Source organism: Dipodomys ordii, unplaced genomic scaffold, assembly GCF_000151885.1.
Source record: "Dipodomys ordii isolate 6190 unplaced genomic scaffold, Dord_2.0 Scaffold27, whole genome shotgun sequence".
Lineage (NCBI taxonomy): Eukaryota > Metazoa > Chordata > Mammalia > Rodentia > Heteromyidae > Dipodomys > Dipodomys ordii.
In genome coordinates, this window is record NW_012267243.1 from 4,676,218 (window position 1) to 4,698,386 (window position 22,169).

General features: G+C 45.5%; 2 protein-coding genes across 3 annotated transcripts in view; one reads left to right on the plus strand and one right to left on the minus strand.

Moving 5' to 3' along the window:
• Positions 1-18,047, plus strand: part of Stx6 (syntaxin 6) — a 51,096-nt gene extending 33,049 nt beyond the window's left edge. Inside the window, exons 7-8 of one of the 2 annotated variants that reach the window (XM_013015723.1) lie at positions 669-763; positions 11,127-12,678. In XM_013015723.1, coding sequence (XP_012871177.1) covers positions 669-763; positions 11,127-11,203 — 172 coding nt within the window. In that variant the 3' untranslated portion in view covers positions 11,204-12,678. Of the gene's footprint in view, positions 1-668; positions 764-11,126; positions 12,679-17,844 lie in introns of those variants that run through there. The other variant, XM_013015724.1, reaches the window with a different exon arrangement.
• A 3,010-nt stretch (positions 18,048-21,057) lies between these two features.
• Kiaa1614 (KIAA1614 ortholog) overlaps positions 21,058-22,169 on the minus strand; it is a 31,420-nt gene continuing 30,308 nt past the window's right edge. Inside the window, exon 10 of the mRNA XM_013015410.1 lies at positions 21,058-21,340. Coding sequence (XP_012870864.1) covers positions 21,147-21,340 — 194 coding nt within the window. The 3' untranslated portion in view covers positions 21,058-21,146. The remainder of the gene's footprint in view (positions 21,341-22,169) is intronic.

A 22,169-nucleotide genomic window follows, 5' to 3' on the forward strand; every position in this document is an offset into this window, starting at 1 on the left:
CACACACACACACACCACACACACACACACACACACACACACCCACACACACACACACACACACACACACACACCAGGAATGGTAGCATTCAGGCTTTTCTGTCTAGGATAAACCTAGTTATTGAATCTGTTAAAATTGATAGATTGCTTTTCTCACAAAGCTTACCCCATGAAGGGAGTTGAGCTGGTAGGATTACCCCACTTTACAGATGAGTGGTAGGGTGCTTTGTTCAAGGAAGCAAGTGGCCAAGCCAGTCTGTCTGTCTTCAGCATTCACTTTCCACGGAGTTGGTTGTATTGTCTGCAGTACTAAAACCTAGGAAGCTCTATAACCTGAGTAATATTGTTAATTTGCAGCAAGCTGATGTAGTAAAACTACTAGAACTGACTGCAGCTTGATTCTTCATATTTCCCTGCAGGAATACAAATACGTTTGATATTTGATTACCCAAGGCCCTGCTGTGGATGTTAATGCTTAGCATGCATAACTTTAAAAAAATATCCAGAATTCCAAAACCAAAAACATATCTTGTCCTAAGGAGTTTGGTTAAGTGTTACTTGTTTTATGTTTGCTAAAATGGAGGCCTAGATCCTGATTGAATCTCATGTCCAGCGCATTGCTGAGGCTCTGCTTACCACCTCCCTTCCCTGTCTGTTTCTCTCTCTAGCATGCTGGACGATTTCTCTCATGAGTTGGAGAGTACTCAGTCCCGGCTGGACAATGTGATGAAGAAACTTGCAAAAGTGTCTCACATGACCAGTGGTATGTATGTTAACTCTTGAGAATTCATACTTAGTTCTGCAACGCTGTGGGGTCTTTGCCTGTGGGATGTTTATTTGAGCTGTGTCAAGATTAGAGAGTAGAAGACTGGTGTGTAGACGCCTGAACTTCTGCTTGTAGCCTTCACTTGGAAAAAGGGTCTGTGTTCCCACCATATTTGGTAGTTTTTCTCCCAGAGGAGCAACTTTCTTTGTGATTACAGCATCCCTTTTTACTTTTTTCTTTCCTGTTTCCTTGCCAAAATAGCTTATTTAAAGCAATAATTAAGAAGCTAATTGCTTTTTTCCTGAACTTTAATTGATTGATAGAAAAGTACTTACTGCTTCAGAATAAGATGGCCTTATAGATTTAATTTAAATTGTTATATTTAAATCGATAGTGAAATGTCTTAGCAAATTTGTAGTAGACACTTTTTAGATTACTGTATGGGAAGGTATGTTCTATTGACTCCTCTACCTGTGGCTGGTTGCTTCACAGAAGTCAGCCAAGGTTCAATTCTTATTTCTCTGAATGTACCAAAACACCCTATGATTTTTGTCATTTTCCAACCATAAGAATGTTAAGAATTTTGGTTACAATTACATTGTTACTATTACATGGAAAGTAAGTGTGTGTGTGTGTGTGTGTGTGTGTGTATGTATGTGTGTGTGTGCCAATCCTGGGGCTTGGGCACTGTGGCTTGGGCACTGTCCCTGAGCTTTTGTGCTTAAGGCTAGCACTCTGCCACTTGAACCACAGCTCTACTTCCTACTTTTTGCTGGTTGATTAGAGATAAAAGTCTCATGAACTTTCTTGCTCTGATTGGCTCGATCCTCAGATCTTAGTCTTCTGAGTAACTAGAATCACGGGAGTGAGCCATCAAAACCCAGCATTTTTGAAATTTAAAATATATTTCTTCTTGCTGGGCATCATTGATTCAAGCCTATAATCCCAGCTACTCAGGAGGCTGAGATCTGAGGATCACTGTTCAGAGCCAGCCAGGACAGATAAATTTGAGAAACTTAATTTTTGTTGTTGTTGGTGGTGATCTTGGGCCTTGAACTCGGCCTGGCTGCTGTCCCTGAGCTCTTCAGCTCAAGGCGAGCACTCTACCACTTGAGCCACTTCTAGTTTTCTCGTGGTTAATTGGAGATAATTGGAGATAAGGGTCTCACAGACTTTCCTGCCTGGGCTGGCTTTGAACCTCGATCCTCAGATCTCAGCCTCCTGAGTAGGGAGGATTTCAGGCATGAGCTACTGGCACCTGGCTTAAGAATTCACAAAAAGCTGGAAGTGGAAGTGTAGCTCCACTTGCCAGCCTGGAGCAGAAAAAAATCTAAGGGACAGTGCCCAAGCCCTGAGTTCAGACCCCAGTACCCTCACCAAAAAACAAAGCAAAACAAAAATAAGAACAACAAAAAACCCAACCCTAATAGCTCCTCTTCGTCTAGTGCAGGGAGGGGACTTGATGGAAGGAGGAACTGAGATTGTCCTTGAGATAATAGGAGTGTTCTTAAACCATAGAACTCCTCCTCCCATTTAGGGTTCCCCAGTTTCTTGACCCTCATTCTTCTGTTGGGTTCTTACCATTAGGTGTACATAACATGCAAGATTTAAACACAATTGCACATTTATTTTCCAGCAATTTAACTCCTAGCCAACTTTCCTACAGTTCTTTGGGGCTAGATGGACTGGAGGGGTAGGGTAGCTCAGTGGTAGGGCATGGCTAGCTGGGTAAGCTCTGGGTTCACATGCTGAGGAAAAACCACATCAATTCCTACATTGAGAGGTCATCGGAACATTAAGTGAAATAATATAAAAGCATTGACCAGTGTATTAGCACTTCATAAATGTGTTAAAAATATTGTAAAGCAACAGATGGCCTGACCAGCCAGACAAAGGATCTGTCAAATCCAAAAACTAGGGAAGCTTCTATCTAGAGCTAGTTCCTTCTTTGCAGGGCAGATACTCTTTTTTTTTAGCTGGTTCTTCCTTGCCTGAAGCTGTGGCAGTTTGGGATACAGACACCAGTTTAGCTCATCTTTCACACGCTTGCAGCAAGTTTTGCTAGGTCTTCTCTCTGCTTCTGTGTGTTCTTTCTCTTTCACCCCAATCCCTGTACTTTAAAAAGAAATGTTTTAATGGAGTATTGTTTGTGTAACCATGTTAAACACCAGGCCTCTCACTAGAGTCTGTATCAGTCATGAAGTTAAGTATCTACTTCAGCACCAGTTCTGTTGGAGAAGAGAAAGTGAACAAAGATGCACTGTCTTTGTTTGCCAGCATTTGAGTCTGAATACTTAGGAAGGTTCCTTGCATTGTGATAAGTACCTTCATGTGTGTGAGTAGCACTGAGGCTTGTATTCTATTTTCTCCTAAAGGAAGCTTGGAGAGCAAAGTAAGAACTTTGCGTACTACATTTGTATACGAGAAACAGCCAGGAAACAGCAGTTAGCCTGAAAGACCCAGCATTTGGGATAAGTCCCTATGTTTTCATTTTGTAACTAAAGGAATAATGCTTAGTGGCCTCTTCCTGTTGGCAGTATCTGTCTCAATCTGTTGACCAGGCTACTTACTGTCGTCTCTGTTCTACTTCTTAATTTAAAAAAAAATTTAAAAAATTAAGCCGGGCGCCGGTGGCTCAACACCTGTAATCCTAGCTACTCAGGAGGCTGAGATCTGAGGATCATTGTTCAAAGCCAGCCCAGGCAAGGAAAGTCTGTGAGACTCTTATCTCCAATAAATCACTAGAGAGCTGGAAGTGGCGCTGTGGCTCAAGCGGTAGAGTGCTAGCCTTGAGCTGAAGAGCTGAGGGACAGCGCCCAAGCCCAGAGTTCAAAAAAAAATTAAAAATTAATATCTTTTAAGTAGTTGCACAAAGAAGATGCCATTCAGTAAAGTAGTACATGAATACAATGAATCTTGCTCAGTGTCACCCCTTTTATCATTCCCCCCTTTCCTCCCAACCCTACCCCCTTCCCTTGATTTTGCTGTTTTTCTTTGGTCTTCAGAGGAGTTGACATTTCATAAGTCAGATAATGAGCACATTTCTTTTTGGATAATGTCACTCCCTCCTTTCTTTCCTCAGTTTTCTTAATTTTGTAGGATATGCATTGAATTTTATGACTGCATTTTCTCTTTTCATGCTCCTCCCTATCATTTGATTAAGTTCACTGCTTTGTAGTCAGCCCTGTACTTAAAGGAAGGCTGTGCAAACACCCGAGTTTGATTAAGCAGTAATGAACACACATCACAGCGGCCGAGTGACAGGACCCCTTCTCTCCTCCCTTGCCCTCGGCTGGCTGCTTCACTAGAAAAATCAATAAAGACTTGGCTTCTGGGAATAACCTAGGAGACACTATTTTTTTTATTACTATTAATTTACTTTATAGAGGTGATGTACAGAGGGATCATATGAGTCAGGTGAAGAGCGTATTTCTTTTCATACAGTCTCTTCTGTTCCCTCAGTTTCTCCCAGTCCCTCCTTTCTGTTTCTACCCACAGAGTTGCATAGTTCACTTTCATGCTGTCCACTAGCTCCACGGCTGCACTTTTTCACCCTTTGCCTTTAAGTTCTGTACCCTTCCCCCAACTCTTCCGATCACGCACACTTGAATACACCACGCATAAGATGAAGAAGACAGCATCATCAAAAACTAAAAGCTAAAGAAAAGAAAGAAAAAAGAGCCTCATGTTTCCATATCTTGGAGTTCACTTCAGTGTGTATTTGTTAAGATAAATATGAGGAGCACTTAGCCATTGCACCTTTGTGTTTTCTTTCCTAAGAGTATTCTCTTTTGGAAGAGACTAATTTTATCATTTTTCTAAGAAATATTGTTTTGAGGGCTGCAGATACATTTTTAAAGTCCTCTTTTCACCATTCTGTGGTTCATCTTTTCTTCTTAGGGAAGAAAAATATTTTGAGAGAGAGAGAGAGAACAAGGGGAGACGGGAGGAAGGGCGGGGGGGGAGGGGAGAGAGAGAGATGACTGTTGCAGTTCTTTCAGTGTCCCTTTCTTTTCCGGTAACTCCTGAGGTTAGAAAGGTGGTTTAAGCCTGGGAATGTAGCATGTGCTTACCATGCAACAGGCCCTGGGTTCTATCCCTGGCACCAAAACAAAATTAATTAAACAAAAAAACACCTGTTTAAAACTTTTCACAAAAGCCTTGTGGTTAGTACTCATTTCTTCTGTGCTGGGTACTTTGCAGGAAGTGCTGGGGAGAAACCTGCTAAAGTACCCCGAGGCTGCCTCGTTCATGCCTCGCAGAAGCAGCTTACTACTTCCGAGGAAAATGGCTTTCAAAGACCATGCCCGGGCTGTGCTCAATTGTGCAACTGTCATTTCCACTTGTTGAGAACCCCTCCTGATGCAGTTGCTGAAGAGAAATGGGGTAGTAGTAGATTTGTAGAGGCTGTCAAAAAGCCTAAAAGTAGAAATCTTGTCAGTAGTGGAAATCACTCTTGAGAATGGTGGGATGTGCAGAAATACTGGAGGGGAGCAGGGTCAGGGAAGGGGCATAGGAAGTTTGTGTAAGGTTGGGGGAGAGAGAGGAGGAGTAATTACCTTCTCTGTCTTTGCCCGGAAGAATATGAACTAATTATTTTAATGAGTGTTTTTTTTTTTTAAATTGGTTCCAGTCCTGGATCTTGAACTAAGTGCCAGGGCACTGTCACTGAGCTTTTGTGTGCAAGGCTAGTACTCTACCACTTGAGCCACAGCTCTACTTCTGGCTTTTTGGTGGTTAATTGCAGATAAGCATCTCATTGCCTTTCCTGTCCAGGCTAGCTTTTAACTGCAATCCTCAGATCTCAGCCTCCTGTATAGCTAGGATTATAGGGTGAGCCATTGGTGCCTGATCAACTGGCCAGCCAGCCGCCAGCCAGCCTTCCTGTCTGCCTGCCTTCCCTCTCAACTCCCCCACCCCTCCCTCCCTCCCTTCCTTCCTTCCTTCCTTCCTTCCTTCCTTCCTTCCTTCCTTCCTTCCTTTTCTTTCTCTCCCTCCCTTTCTTGGTCCCTCCCTCTACCCCCTCCCCCCATCCCTTCGCTCCCCACCCCTCTGCTCCCTTCCCCTCCCCTTTACTCTGTAACTCACTTTCTCTCCCTCCCTCCCTTCCTCTCTCTTTCTTTCTTAACTTTGTTTTTTTAGAGCCATTTTAGATTCACAGCAAAACTGAGGAGAAAGCACAGGACTTCCTATATAACCCCTCTCTTCATTGTCACCCCTGCTTGCCTCCTCTTGTTAACATCTAACACTGCATGCAGTTAAAGTCTATACTTTAGGGTTCATTCTGTAAGTTTTAACAAAAAAAAATGACTATGTCTTTCATCATACTATAATGCAGAATAGTTTTAGGGTCCTAAGAATATTTTCTCTTGGGCTGGGAAGGTGGCTCAGTGGTAGAGCGCTTGCCTTGCATGCATGAGGCCCTGGGTTCGATTCCTCAGCACCACATAAGCAAAAAGAAAAAAGCTGGAAATGGCGCTGTGGCTCAAGAGGTAGAGCGCTAGCCTTGAGCTGAAGAGCTGAGGGATAGCGCCCAGGCCCAGAGTTCAGGCCCCACGACCGGACCTAAAAAAAAAAAAGAATATTTTCTCTCTCTCTCTCTCTCTAATTTAGTCAGTCATGGGTCTTGAACTCTGGGCCAGGGTGCTGCCTCTGAGCTCTTCAGCTCAAGGCAAGTACTCTACCACTTGAGCCACAGCACCACTTCTGGTTTTCTGGTAGTTAGAGTTAAGAGTCTCATGGCCTTTCTTGCCCAGGCTAGCTTTGAACCATGATCCTTAGATCTCAGCCTCCTGAGTAGTTAGGATTACAGGTATGAGCCACTGGCGCCTGGCTCTTTTTCTCTTAACTTAATTTTTTGGATTGACATACATTATTTGCATGTATTCATGAAGCACAGAGTGATGTTTTGATTCACCTTGCCTGGCGATCAACTGGCGGTAATTAGCATATTCAGTACCTTAAAGGTTTACCTTTTTTTTTTTTTATGGTGAGTACATTCAGAATCTTCTGACTAATTTGACCTATGTCAAATTAGTTTTTTTTAAATTATATTCACCCCAATGTAGCCTAAAACAGCACAATTTAATTCTTGGCTTCAAACTACCATTGTCCCTGTTGATCTACCTCTTCCCTCTTCCTATCTTTTCTCGCTCCCTTCTTTCTCCCTACTTCCTCTTCTTCCCTTCCTCCTTCCCTCCAGTCACTAGTAAACACGGTTCTTTGCTCAGCTTTTCTGACATCAGCTTTTCAAAACTCCACATACGAGGAGATCATGTGGCGGTTACCTTTCTGTGCCTGGCTTGACAGCATGTCCTTTCATTGCTCTGTTGAAAATAACAGGATTTCCTGTTTCTATGGCTGAATAGTAATCCACCATGCACATATGCCACGTTTTCTTTGTATTTCAGTTGGTGGCGATTTAAACTTAGTCCATATCTTATTTGTTGTGAACAATGCCACAATGAACATGGGAATAGGTTGTCTTTTCACTATGTTGATTTCATTTCCCTTTCTTCCCAGCAGTGAGATTACTGGGTTATAGGAGCTATGTTTCATTCTTTTCAAAACCTCAGTTATTTTGCATAGTGGCTTCACTGATTTATATTCTGGAAAGTGTAACATGTTTCTGTTTCATTCTCACCAGCATTTGTTCTTGTTTATCTTTTTGATCATAGCCATTCTTATTGTGGTAGGGTGGGACAACAGGGGACCGATCACCCCATCTCATTGTGAGGTTGGGTTTTTTTGTCTTTTGTCTTTTTTAATTACAGCTTTAATTTGCTTTTCTGTTCATCCCTCCACCTTCGTAAGCCCTGGCAACCACTGATCCAACCACGTTACTCTTTCTGTAGTTTTGTCTTTTCCAATATTCATATAGTTGGAATCATAGAATGTGGAGTCTTTTCAAATTGGCTTATCTCAGTGGTGCATGTGAGTTACCTCCAAACTTTCTCTTGGCTTGATAGCTCATTTCTCTTTTAGTATTGAATAATATTCCATTATCTGAATATACCATAGTTTATAGTTATTTTCCCTTATCTGTGAGTTCTAAGACCTTTAATGGGATAGGACCAAACCTTACATATTCTGCAACTTTTTTTTTCTTTTGCCAGTCTTGGGGCTTGAACTCAGTGCCTGATCATTATTCCTGGGCTTCTTTTTGCTCAAGGCTAGCACTCTACCACTTGAGTCAAACAGCGTCACTTCCCGGTTTTTCTGTTTATGTGATGCTGAGGAATCAAACCCAGGGCTTCATGCATACTGCGTAAGCACTGTACCACTAAGCCGCATTCCCAGCCCATGATCTGCAATTTTTAGAGTGCATGTACACCTCTCATAAAGTCCAATTTATTAGTTACAGTGAAAGATTAACAACAGCCTAATAGAACAATAAAGTAGAACAACTGTAACTGTATTCAGCAGTGAAAGTTATACGAATGCAGTCTCTCAAAATATTCCTTAAAACATATTGCTATACTGTTTGCCATTTTTCTTATGATTGTGTAAGGTAATACAGGGCTGCGTGAGAAGAAGAAGTGAGGGAGATGACATCCGCATAGTGAAGTATGACTTATCTCCTGTGCAAGGGCACTTGAACATAAATGTTGTGATACCCTTGATCTGATAACCAGAGTGGCCCTTAAGTGACTTGGGGTGATTAGCACATACAGGGTGGATACGGTGGATAAAGCAGTGATTCACAGTCTAGGCTGGATGGAGTAGGATGGTGGGTTTATTTTTGGAATTTTCTGCTTAGCATTTTCAGACCCCAGTGAACTTTAGCTATCTGAAACCGTGGAGGAATGGAGAGGAAAGCCATGGAAGTGGGTAGGACTGCTCCATTTATCCATTCGCCCACCAGAGGACACCTTGATCAGGTTTGGCAGTTAGGAACAAAGCTGCTAAGTAAAAGGGAACATGACTGCTTGATGGTTATGGCTAGAATACATTTAGTTTTGTAAGAAAGCACTGAATTTTTTTCCTCAGGTGGCTATACCAGTTTGCATTTCCACCAGGATTCCTGTCACTGTACATCCTTTACTAGACTTTAGCATCTGATCAGTATTTTTGTTTTTAGCTATTCTGTTTACTAAAGGCTGGCACTCTACCACTTGAGCTATACCTCCACTTCCTTAAGACATGTGATGTGGAACTTTTTTTTTTTTTGTATGTCTTCTTGACATCTGTTTAGCTTTAATGAGGTAGGTGTCTGTTAGGTCTTTTGACCATTTTAAAATCAGATTGTTTTATTACTGTTGAATTTTTGAAGTTCTTTGTACGTTTTAGATAATAGTCATTTATCAGATGTATCTTTTGCAAATATTTTATCCCACTCTGTGGTTTGTCGTGTGTGCGCATGCGTGTGTGTGAAGCTGTGGTACCAGTTGCTACTTTTGTGAATAGTGTCTCTGGTGATATCCTAACAGTCCTCACTAACACCCATGACAAGACGGTCAGAATATGGCAAGGGTGGTTACTTCCCACCTCCCAGGTCAGGCTCAGACAGACCCATAAACCCAGACACTTACACTGTAGTAACATAGTCTCCTTGGAAGGCTGGTCTTGTTAGGAGCAGAATGCTCTGGCATAGACTTGTCTATACTGAGCCTCCAGCAGTTCACCAATTCCCAAGTAGGTTTCTCTACCCCAGCACTGGTTCTGAAAGGTGGGGGTTGCTAGGGTATGGGGGTGTTCCATTCTTACGGTGTGAGCTTTGTGTTCAGTAGTTGTTTTCTCCATTATTCACCACAGCAGTCCCTCCTGTGGCCTTCCTTCTTTGATGGGTCTAAGAGGAGTTTGTTGAATTTTCAATTTACTTAGCTTATTGTTGGTTAAGATAAAGTGATCTAATCATAAAGTTACTAGATGAGGTTCTGGTGTGCCTGAGGCAGACAGAGGAGCACATTGCTGTAGTTTGGAGGCCATCTCTTGGCTAGTTGAAAGAATTTGATAATTCATGACATGTATTAAGTCCACGTTTTGCTTTATGGAGAATTTTACTATCTGTTTTCTTATGCCAGATCTTCTTACAGTATGGCAGAAAAGGTATGATGGGGCTGGGTGCCAGTGGCTCACACCTGTAATCCTAGCTATTCAGGAGGCTGAGATCTGAGGATCACGGTTCAAAGCCAGCCCAGGCAGGAAAGTCCGTGAGACTCTTATCTCCAATAAACCACTAAAAAACCGAAGTGGCGCTGTGGCTCAAGCGGTAGAGTGCTCGCCTTGAGCTGAAGAGCACAGGGACAGCACTCAGGCCCAGAGTTCAAGCCCCATGACTGACAAAAAAAAAAAGGTATGATGAACTAAAATCTATGGACTTTCCATAACTAATGCTTCTATTTAAATAAGCCTCTTATCCCTAGTAATTCAACTTCATTTTCATTAGCTAGTGAACTCTTGTATCAGTCTGCCCGTAGGGAAGACACTAGGATTCACCTGTAGAAATACTGCTTGTCCTTTCTGTATCTTCCCAAGTTAAGGAAACATCCTGCTGATTGGTGGCATCCTCTGTGCCTCAAGTTTGGGTCCTGCACATCACGTGATGTCATCTATGTTATCTAACTCACACCGTAGTCCTTTGAGGTGGCCATGGAGTTAGGGGGCTGCTGTTAGGATTGTAGGCTGGAGTAGATTTCCCCTGGGTCTGGCTATGGCCCTCTGTCCTGCTGTCAGCCATTCAAAGGAACTCCTGCCACATTGTTCCCTGTGACTGCTGTTGGAAATCATTGGTACACAGAAGGTTCCAGAAAAGACATTTGGCTTTCATTTACAGATGAGCTGTATAAATTACTTCGATACGGTTACTGGTTAAGTCATCTTACTCGACTAGGAGTGATGTGAAATTACTTACCCTTTCTCACTGGAGCTCCCCCCTTCCCCCCACTGTTCATATCCTGAAGTGACCAGCAGTGGCCTTCATCTCCCTTCCATCTTTCTGCAGTATACCTATTGAGAAAGCAATGTGATCACTGTTGAGTTAAATGACAACTTTGGTGGGAGATGAATGCAGACAGACTTGGATCTGTAATTCCAATGCCAGCACCTTTTTTTTAAGAATTCACTAACCACCAGCAGAAAGCTGAGATGCCTGGATTTTGATGAAAGGCTTGGGACTCAAAGCATGTACTTAGTATGAGGCACATTTTGGGGGCACTGGCCATTGCAAAAGTGAGTGTCAGGCAGGCCAAGGGCAGAACAATAGAGAACCAGACTTTGGCAGGTTCAAGATCCTCTCTGCCCCTGTCATTTGCATGCTCTGCCCATTTCTGCTTCAGAGGTCTTGTCTGAAATCCCATGTATGTGTGTGTCTGGGAGTGCAGCGTCCTGGGAGGGTAAATCTTCATGTCTTGCCTTCCAGATCGCCGCCAGTGGTGTGCCATAGCCATCCTCCTCACAGTCCTGTTGGTTGTGTTGATTCTCTTCCTCACGCTGTGACGTGCCTGCTGCGGGCTCCTGCACATGGACGGAGGGGAGAGGAGCAGCAAGCACCCTCCATCCTCACATTCCTCTCTTGGAAACGTGCCTCCGTGCTGACCTTCCACAGCAGAGGCTGCTCTTCTCTCCCAGTGCTGGAAGGGATGGCAAGAAGTGGAGAGATGACTGCACTCCTGCTTGGGTGACAGAGACAGTCTGCCACCTGTCTTGTCTTGGGACAGCCAGCCACTGCTTAGCCTTGCTGGACCTCCATCCCTCAGGAGGGACTCTGAGTCATGCAGGTGAATTAGACCCACTAGTGTTCTGTCGCTCATCCTTTTGTTTCTGGCAGCTTTTTTCTTCTGTTCAGACAGGTGCTGCGGTCCCCTCAAACTTGTCAGGAATTCGGGAGGCTGGGCATGTTCAGTTCCCTTTGCTTCAGGCTTCTTAGCTGCTCATCGGTGAGGACAAAGGCTCCTGAGCATCGATGACAGCAAATGCAGTGTTCAGTTTTCAGGGATAAGATCGGAGATTAAATTGCTTTTCCATGTGCACTTTTGGTGGTAGAAATGGCTACTGGGAAATAATGGAGCACTGTGGGGCCTGGCACTAGCCACCCATAGCTGTGATGGCCAGAACTCTCGAGAAGATCAGCAGAACCTGCAGTGATATAGTTCAGGGAAAGTTGGTGAAGTTGCTGGAAGTCAAGGCCAGATTTGCTGACTTCTTGTTACTGTCCCCAGTGGTGCAGCCTGTGGTTTTAGGGTGACCCTTAAATGTACCGTTGCTGAACCGTGCAGTAGCACAGCAGATAGGTTGGGATCCTGGATCTCCCTCCACTACACTCATTCTTGTGGCCCTGTGCAAGGAGAGTGGTTAATGAGTTTACTACATTTCCACAAATTCTGTCATGACACGAAAAGGCTGGTCTGGACCAGACTTCGCTTGACCTGTGAGAAATAGCAAAGTTGCATAATTGAACTTGATTCTTTTGTTCCCTAAGATGACAGCTTGACCTTATCATCCATTCAAATAACTGAGCCAGTCCAAATTCAATGATAGATGCTTTAATTGAGTTTTGAGTAGCCAAACTGCTGAGACACTAAATGGCAAGCTTCTGATGATTTGTAAATGCCTCAGATGTGCACATGTATATAGGAGATTTTTTATAACTGCCCTGATACAAAGTCGTAGTTGGACCCAGAGCCAGAGCTGGGCGATGGAGGCTGCCCGTCTCTCCTCACCATCGTCCTTTGCACTTGGAAAGAGCAGCAATATCTGGACAGTTTGAATTTTGACTTTTCTTTTCCTTGTCCTTTTGTGTATTTCTCAGCACGCTAACCTTTTTTGTTGTTGTTTTGTTTGTATTTCCTGTGGTTTTGTTTCTGGGTTTTGTTTTGTTTTTCTCCTGTTTTTGTGATTTGCAATGATGTGCTTGCCTAGCTAACTTTTGAATTGCACTTTTTAATAAATATTTGTAACAATTTTTTAAAGAAGGATATTTTATCTTGTTTAAGATCATGGTAAGTAAGGAGATCTGCCTGTTGATGAAGACACAAGCAGATTTGTAAAACTGAAAGGATGGTTGGCATCCATGTTTACACTGATGCTTGAGACATAAATAAGTTATTTCTTTTCAAATCAGAAATAAAGTGAATCTTACAAAGGGCTTCAAATGTAGAGTGTTAGGTTCTTTATGTTTTATAACATCTATAGACATATATACACATGTATATATACATATATATATGTATGTATGTCACTGTCTTGTATAAATTTACCCCAGAAATGGTCCTTAGATTTGCATTAAAATATAGATGTCTTTTGTTACAGATAAATGTGGACCATATCTAAGTACTGTAATTCACACTCTACGTTTCAAGAAGCAGTTCGAATCTCAAAGGATTAAAATTACCCCATTTAAAAGCCACGCTGCTGTCCTGCCATGACCAGCTTGTGTGTCTTTTGGCCTGTTTAGAACATGGCTAGTGATTACGGAGAAGATTCTCTCATTAGCAAACACTCCAACTTTTGTGACTTCCTGGGTTTTTGTTTGCACTATTTTGAATTGTCACGTTCTCTCACTCATTTAAGGTATTGGCTCAACTGTGGCTGTTGTAGCCCTGATTGGGCCAAAGCTGAATAGAGAACTGTTTGGAGAAAGCTTCCAACATAGGTGTCCTTCCTCTGGCCATCCTACTCCTGCCGGGGGCTGACTTAGTCCTGGCCAGATTTTGTGCCTGCCTGGCAGACACTGCAGAGGGAGGCACCTTCTCCACTCAGGCCCGAAAGTGGCAGCCAGAGAGAACATGCCAGAGGCCTGCATTTATTGTTCAGGACAAATTCTTGCTCCTCCGTGATCCAGGGGATATACGTGGTCTCTTCACCCCATGTCCTGGAACAGGGAGAGGAGAAACGGCCCCTGCTGCTTCTGATTGCTTCTGGTACCAGCTGCGTTTTCCCCTGCCCCCTTCTGCTCTGAGTCTCATGTTCATCATTTTTAAAGAACTGGCAGAATGTGATGGATATCGGAGAGAGCTCAATGTATGTTTACTAGAACATTTTAGCTGATTGGGGGGCTGGGAGATAAGAAATAATCCATTGAGAGACTTTTGCCAGAGACTGAATCCAACTGGAAAACCAAAATACCTTTAGTTTTCAGTCTTACATTTGGTTTTGTCTTTGTTTGGACTGAAAAATCACAATGCTATGTATGCTTTGGACTTTTTGGCAAATGGAATTACACTCTGTGTGTGTGTGTGTGTGTTGTGTAGAGAAAGCTAGAGCTAGATAGAAGTATCTTCCATAATTTCAGAATCCATGCCAGTGCTGAAGGGGAAACTTGGCACTTGCCCATTACTCTCTGCTTTTAGCCAGAGTTAAGCAGACTGATGGGTCTGGTAGCCAACAGCTTGGCAACGTGCACTCCTTCTCACCTCGTGAGATGAAGGGCTGTGAAAAGAAATCTAGTCTTAACTCCAACAGAAATCTGTCTCTGTTCAGTGTCTTACCTTCTCTAAGTAAAGGTGACAGAGCCAAAATTTTTTCTTTCAGTTGTTTCCCTGGCCATAAAGTGAAACCACAAGGGTCCCTATTTCCTGTTACTTTTCAAACACATTCATAGCATTTGAATGATAAATGGGAACGTGTCAACTGAGTGGACTTCATATTGTTTGTATCACAAGATGAATTTGTAAACAAAAGTGGACTATCTGAAAAGCAAATTCTAAAATACGAAATGAATGACTTCTCATTTTTCCTGTCTCCTCCTTACTGACATCTCCCTCCCTTCCAAGTTATTAAAAAAGAACGTTCTGGCAGTGCCAGTGGCTCATGCTGTACTCCTAGCTAGCATGAGGCTGAGACTCGGAGGATCTTGATACAAAGCCAGCCTGGGCAGAAAAACCCACAAGACTCCTCCAGATAACTAGGAAAAAGCAGGGCTAGCAGAATGGCTCAAGCAGTAGAATACCAGCTGAGCAAGCATGAGGCCCCGAGTAAAAGCATGTTCTTTGCTCACCAGGAGTAGAGAGAAGGTAAAACCAAGGGATCCTAAACATATCAGCCTCTGTCACTGTGCACCCTCCCTGTGATCAGTTCCTGAAATCAGACCCTGTGAGGGCCTGGCCAGGTGACAGGAGACCCAGAACTCACTCCTCTGGGAATTTTGCTTCCGATAGGGTCAATGGGTTCACCTGGCTGGCCTGGTGAGCACAGGTAGTCTTTCTTTATGCTGAGTTATCCTCAGTTTCTACCCTCCAAAATACTCACTTACATTTACAGTGGTCTTACTCCATGAGGACATTGGTCTGTTGTATGTAAGCATGGACACCTCTGTCACCTGTTTATTTGATAATGCTTTCTGAGAAACTGCTGTCTGGTGTTGAATGGAGTTAAAAGTGGAGTAGAACAATTCTTTGGGCCTGAACAGCACAGCAAGGCAGTGAGAATCTCATGCCTGAAACTTGGTGCTTGATGACAGAGTGGGTAGAACTCCAAAAGAGCAGGCCTGTTGTTGGACAGGAAGCAATTACAGCTCATCCACACTGCTTCCTGGACTGGGCCATTGAGCGCCACACACATGCTGTCAGACAGGTTAAGGTACTTAAAGCTCTGGCCTCCATGACAGAACAATGTTGATAGCTGCTAACCTGTGCTTATTAGCTCCTCACCACAGCTTTGTGACGCTTTACAACATTTTCAAATTGTTATTATGGAGGTGAAGTACAGAGGGGTTACATTTGCGTAAGTCATGTAAAGAGTACGTATCTTTTTGGACAGTGTTACCCCTTCCCTCACTCCTAATTTTTCCCTCCCTTTCCTTTTGGACAGACCCCAAAGCTGTGAAAGTTACATGGCACCTTGGTTAAATTGCGGCTAATTATACAGCCTTGGAAGTTCTTGATGTGTTAGTCTCATTGCTAACTTGGCTATCTATGGAGGGCTGAGAAACAAATTATTTCCCTCTGAACTAACACCTTGGTGTCATATTCATTTTGATAAAAGCCTTGTCCAGGATTGTTCTTCGCATGGCTATGTAAATGTTTATATTCCTATTTGCCTGCCCTGCAAGAACAATACATGGTCATGGAGTTGCAGCCAGATCTTTATGAGAAGGCATTTTACGTGTGTGTGTGTGTGTGTGTGTGTTTAAGCAGATCTTTATGAGAAGGCATTTTATGTGTGTGTGTGTGTGTGTGTTTAAGCAGATCTTTATGAGAAGGCATTTTACGTGTGTGTGTGTGTGTGTGTAAGCAGATCTTTATGAGAAGGCATTTTACATGTGTGGTGTGTGTGTGTGTGTGTGTGTGTGTGTAAGCCCCAGACCTGGGACTTAAACTCAGGAGCTAGGCACTGTTCTGAACTTCTTTTGCTCAAGGCTAGAAATCTACCACTTCAACCACAGCTCCATCTCTGGCTTATTTTTGGTAGTATAGTGGGGATAAGAGTCTCACAGACTTTCCTGTCTAAGCTGGCTTCAAACTGTGATCCTCAGATCTCAGCCTCCTTAGCAGGGTTGCAGGTGTGAGCCACTGGCTCCTGGCTAGTCTTGCCAGTTTTTAAGGGTGGTATGAGCCATCCAGAGGCTACTCAGTTGTTGAGAGGATGTTGGGAATGAGATTGCCCAGCCTTGTTTTCTGACTAAAACCTTTGACCCTGTTCTCTGGCCTCAATGGCAGTCGAGGACCCAACTCTAGTTAAGCTTTTTGTCAGCCTTGGGGTAGGACCAAGTCTGATCTGTACCTTCTAGCACAGCAGAAAACAGACTGGGCTGAAGTTTCATGATTGGTGAAGCACAAGTGTGACCCTGTTGCTGATGTCTTCCCAGGAAGAATGTCTGTGGGATAAAGCAAGGGCCACCAAGGGTCCCACCGATGGAGTTTAGGGATTGATTTTCTTTTGGGGGAGGGGGGTAGGTATACTGGAAACTGGACCTAGAGCTGCACAGCTGCTGAGCACACACCCTGTCACTGAGCGAGAGCTACATGCAGTCTCTGAAAGTGCTTTTTTTTTTAAAGCTCCCTCTGATTCTTAACTGCCCCGGGCTGGGCTCCCACTTGGCCCATCCAGATGTGAGGGGTGTCCTAGAAGCCATCTGGAAAGGGAGAAAGCAACCAAGCTGTAAGGTTTTTCTTCAAGTGGAAATAGGCTTTTCCTGGCTTATTTATCAGAAATTAGTAAATTCAAAAATAGTATGATATATAGCCAGACTCAGTGGGGATAAAGTGCCCTATATTTTTTTCAAGGATAAACTTACTAATTTTAAAGGGCACTCTGACAAGGGCTAGGATTAAAACCAACACCTGGGTGGCTTTCCATTGCTTCCTCCCCTCTGCTTGATAAGAATGGACAAGAAAGACGTGCACGGCTCTTGGCTAGTTGACTTTTGTTGTCTGTATTTGTGGATAGTGGCTGTCCAGGAAGCGTGGAACCAGCAGTAGTCACGTCATTGTTTGGAAATTTGTTAGAAATGTCCTCTGTTTGAGGGATTCCCGTGCATGCTTAAGTTTGAGAGCCATGGTTGCATTGTGGACTTCAGGCTCCAGGAAAACATAACTGAAAAATGAAATGTCCTCAAAGTTGATGACAACAAAAACTTGAAAATGTCCAAAAAAAAATACTTGTGTAGGGACTGGGGAAAGGATTCAAGTGGTAGAGCGCCACCTGAGCAGGCATGAAGCCCTGAGTTCAAACTCAGTTCCACTGCCTCCCCCCACAAAAAAAAATTTGTAAAACAAAATACCTAGCCACCCTCAAAATGGTAATTTTATGTCCTGAAGTCTTTTGGTAATGTTTCTTACTTTTGCTCTTGAAATCAAGCCACTACTGTATAAAAGAAGAATGTTCAGTATTAAAGAGAAACAGATTATTAGTGTTGTGTTTGTCACTGGTGCTTCTCATTCTTGTTTTCACACACCTCTCCCTATCCCCAGTTCACCCCCACTGATAAATATTGACATAGACATCTTTCTGGGGTTAGGAAATTTAACAGGTGCTGGAAGATTAGAACGATGAATTGTTCTTTCTCGGACTACAAGCTACCAATATTTATTTATTTATTCATTTGGCAGTACAGAGGTTTGAACTCAGGTTGTGAACTTAGTAGGCAGACTATATCACTTGAACCACTTCCCTAATCCTTTTTGCTTTATTTTTTTCAGATATTCTCAAGAGTTTTGCCCAGGGCTGTCCCTGGACTGTGTTCCTCCTAAATTCTACCTAAATTCACATGGCTTGCTAAACACCTGGCCAGCTACATGAATTCTTAAATCTCAGACTAAACATATCGCATGTTCAAAATAGTTTACAGGACAGAGTTTCCATTGGGACAGAATGACTAGAACAAAAGGGAATTCGCTCTCTGTACCTTTTACTGACATGCTGGCCTTTGAGAAAAACTCATCAGCTTGTACATGGTCTAGTTTCAAAATTTGTATCTAGCTTTTTCTTTTTCTTTTTTGGTTGGTGCTGTCCCTGAGTTCTTTTGCTCATCATTAGCACTCTACCACTGTGAGTCACAGTGCCACTTGGGGTTTTCTGATGATTAATTGGAGATAAGAGTCTCACAGACTTTTCTGCCTGGCCTGGCTTCGAACCATGATCCTCAGATCTCAGCCTCTTGAGTAGCTAGGATTACAGACATGAGCCACCAGCACCCGGCTTCTAGCTTTTTTAGTCTAGCTAATGTTCATAGAGAATCTAATCTGCTGGTTGGTCTTTAACCAAGGCTGTAGGGAGAACAGGTTGCTAGAACTATGAACCCATGTCTGACTCAGCTCCCTGAAGAGAACAGAGATGCTAGTCTGATACCAGTGTTGGCAGGTAGATGTGTCACTGAGCCGTTCTAACCTGAGACAGGGTAGCACACAGCTGAGGAGAGGAAGGGCATCAGAACCACTGAAGATAGTTGAGGATGGAAAGCTTGGACTAGAAGTGCCTCAGACAAAGCATGGATGGATACCAGTTGCTTTGGACTTGACCATGCCTGAAAGCATTTAAACCCACTGTAGAATCAAGAAATCTAGTCCATTTTGTTTATTTGACAAGAAATAAGCAAGCCGTTTATGCTGTAAACTGAGAACGGCCTGCAGACTCCAAGACTCCCAAGATGGGAGCTTCTAGCATGGCCTGCATTCCTTGTCCCTAATTTAGTGTCAGGCTTGATGGAGGTTGGTGAACTGGGGACCACAGTTCTGGGGCTGCCTCTCCTGGGAGGCCGTTTTGGTCCCCAGGTGGAGTAGGGCCTCCTCCCTCCCGTGGGCTTTTGTTGTGATCCTTGGCACACTGGCTCATCGTAGCTCTCTGGGCTCTGGAGCTGTGGGCACCCTAGCTGTAAGGACAGCTCCATGTGGTGAATAGGAGCCTGGACCCAGGTTGCGGAAGGGGGAGACAGACAGGCGTAGTGGATGGCTGAGCATCCGCGGGAGAGCCCCCCTCCTCCCCCCCCCCCATACCCTCAGGACCAGCAGGGCAGCTGTGAAGCCCTGGCTCCGTGAGCGTAGAATCTGAGCCAGTCCCAGCAGTCCCTTCCTCAGGGTCCAACACTGCGACCTGGCCAAAGCCACAGCCCGTGAGAGCCGGGCAGAGCCACTTGCCAAGGAAGGCTGTTGCCATTTCTAAGCAGGTGCTCTGGCTCCACAGGAAAGAGAAACTATTGAGGATGGTGGGGAGGGAGTGAGGGAGGATTGGACTTGGATAGCTCTAGAACTAGCCTGAGGATTGGGGGTAGGAAGTGGTTCATGCAGATGTACTGGGTAACTATTGCCAGGTAAGTCTGATGGATAATTCCGGCTCCATACCCCCACCGCCCCTTTCTGCGTGCTGGTCTGCACTCACGGTGCTGGCTTTATAACCTGCAGGTGGGGTGGAGATAATGCCATGCTCTGCCTTGGAGCTCCCACCCCACTTCCCAGGGCAGGGCTGAGGAGCCGCAGCGTGGCGAGGGAGGATGCGGGCTGGGTCAGACCACTGCGTGTGAGTCCTGCCTCTTGTATCCTGTGCATCCCAGACTCCTCGCTGGACCCTGGAGGGAAGTGCTGTAGTGTCCCTCCCAGATGCTGGCTTGCAGCCTTAACGACCCCATCAGCCCTTGGGAATGTGTGCAGAGCAGGTGAACAGTAAGGGTGGGCACAACTACACATCCTCAATTTCCAGGTTAACCTAGATTCCAAAATTCAAGATGCTTCTCCTTGTCCTGCCTCAAGTCTGGGGACTCCGGAGGGGGCCCCAGGGGTCGTCCCACTAAGGTCACCCCTCAGGACGCCTGCAGCGAGGCAGGGCACTCCCTGCTCTTCCCAGGGAAAGTGAGGGCCGTTTTCAACCGGCCTCTGTCCGCAGGTTGCGTGTGTGGAGCACCTGGGTCCCCAGGACCGTTTGCCTGACCTCAGGCCTCCAGCCTTGACCCCAACCCCAGAGGTTCTCCCAACCCCCCCCCCCCCCACCCCCTTGCAGGCCTTCAAGACGAGCGAAGTTCAAGTGATCTCAGAATTCAGCAACTCAGACTGGAAAGAACTTGAGCTTTGCATTTTAATAACTTAAGACTGACACATGGCCATGCACTTGCACAGAGTCCCAGGCCCTGGTCAGTGTCCAAGCAGGATGGCTGTCCCCATTCTCTGTGGCCTCCCCGCCGCCTGCCCGCCCACCCACAGCTGCCACCAGGGAGGTCTGGACAGGAATCTGCAGCTGGGGCCCAGCCAGACACCAGCTGCAGCCCTGTCTCCCAGCCGGACAGGAGAACAAAGGCCAGGCCCGGCTGCGGCACCTCAGCCTCCGCTGGGCAGAGGCGCAGCCTGGGCTGGGCTGACCTCCCACCGCCTGCAACCTGGCCACCGTGGTTGTGCTTCCCTGAAACTGGCTAGAGTTTCTCCCTGCCCCATCTTTATATAGCATGCAAATTTCCTAGAAATTCTTAATATTCTGGCCGCCAGATCACGTCTCGTAGATGTTCCTACTGCCAGAAGGAGCATAAAACTCTAGTCAGGCCATACATCCTGATGTTTGGTCTGGATATATGCTTCCTGGCTGTGACTAAGGGCAGGGGACGCTGTGCCCTGTCTGCAAAAGGTGCAGAGGTGGTGTGTGGGAGAGAGGAGAGCTGCGGCTGAGAGGGAAGGGGCAAGGCCGGGGGCAGGGGGTGGAGGGGGCACTCCGGTTCTGGAGGGCTGGAGGAGGGGGGCTTTTCAAGGTGGGGGAAGGACCTGCGACCTCTCCCTCCATTGGCCGCCTGGGTCACAGAAGGAGCAGAGTTGTTATTGTTTTCCTTTCCCGTTCTGCATAAATTAATGGCCTCAAATGCAATACACACAGGCTCCTTGCTGTCTGTTTGGTGGCCAATCAACAAAGCCGTTGCAGCCTCAGAGCCTGGACGCCACTGGTCCACAAAGCAGCAGTGCGCAGGGTATTCCCCAGGCACCTCCGACCTGGGACGGGGTCAGGGGGACAGGGAGGGGAGGCCTCTGGGTCACCGCGGGACAGGCCTCTGCCTCAGGACACGGACTGATAAGCTCTCCGAGTGGGCTAGCAGCTCCTGAATGTGAGACAGACCCAGCCCAGCCACCTTGGCCCCGTTCACCTCCAGAATCTCGTCCCCCACCCCAAGCAGTCCTGAGTACAGCTTGGCAGTGTCCAGGTCGGCCATCTCCTGCACGTAGAGCCCTGCGGAGAGGGGGAGGTGAGTGAGGGGGGCAGGGGGAGGGGAAGGGGAAGGGGGTGCATTTAGGGCACAGTCACACACACCACAACCAGCCTCTATGATGTAACATGTCTCCTCCAATCTTCTCTCCTCCTGAGATGAGCTGTTATTATAGAAAGAGAAACCGTGTGTGTGTGTGTGTGTGTGTGTGTGTGTACACGTGTACTAGGGCTTGTACTCAAGGCCTGGACGCTGTCCCTTAGCTTTTTGCTTTTTTGGTTAATTGGAGAGGAAGAGTCTCACATGTCAGAGCCTGGGCTGGCTTTGAACTGTGACCCACGCATCTCAGAGCCTGGGCTGGCTTTGAACTGTGACCCACGCATCCCAGTCTGAGTAGCTAGGATCACAGCCATGAACCACTTGGGTGAAAAACTTTTAAAAAAGAAAAAAGCCTGCCAGGTGCCAGACACTATGCTCAGTGGGAATCCCAGCTGGGTCCTGGCGCTGCTTCTCGTGGCCCTGACCCAGGAGCAAGCCTGGGGAGCGTGGGGCGGGGCTGGGTCTTTGGAGTGGGCGAGTGGCTGAGGTCGTGGGGTTTACTTCACAGAACTGAGGAGGGCAGAACTGGCTCTCACCTTTAGCTTCCTCCCAGGTGGGTCCTTACTTGGGATTTGGAAGCATCTAGACCAAAGCCAAGGAAAAATAACAATTCTACCCACGCACGTGAAGGTGGCTCACTCGTTCACACCATCTCCCCACCGCAGGTGTAGAAAGCGCTGAGCAAGTGTGTTTCTCTGTGTGAGGCTGGGGGGGGGGGCTGGCTTCCCTTGGTCACACTGGCCACTCAGCGCA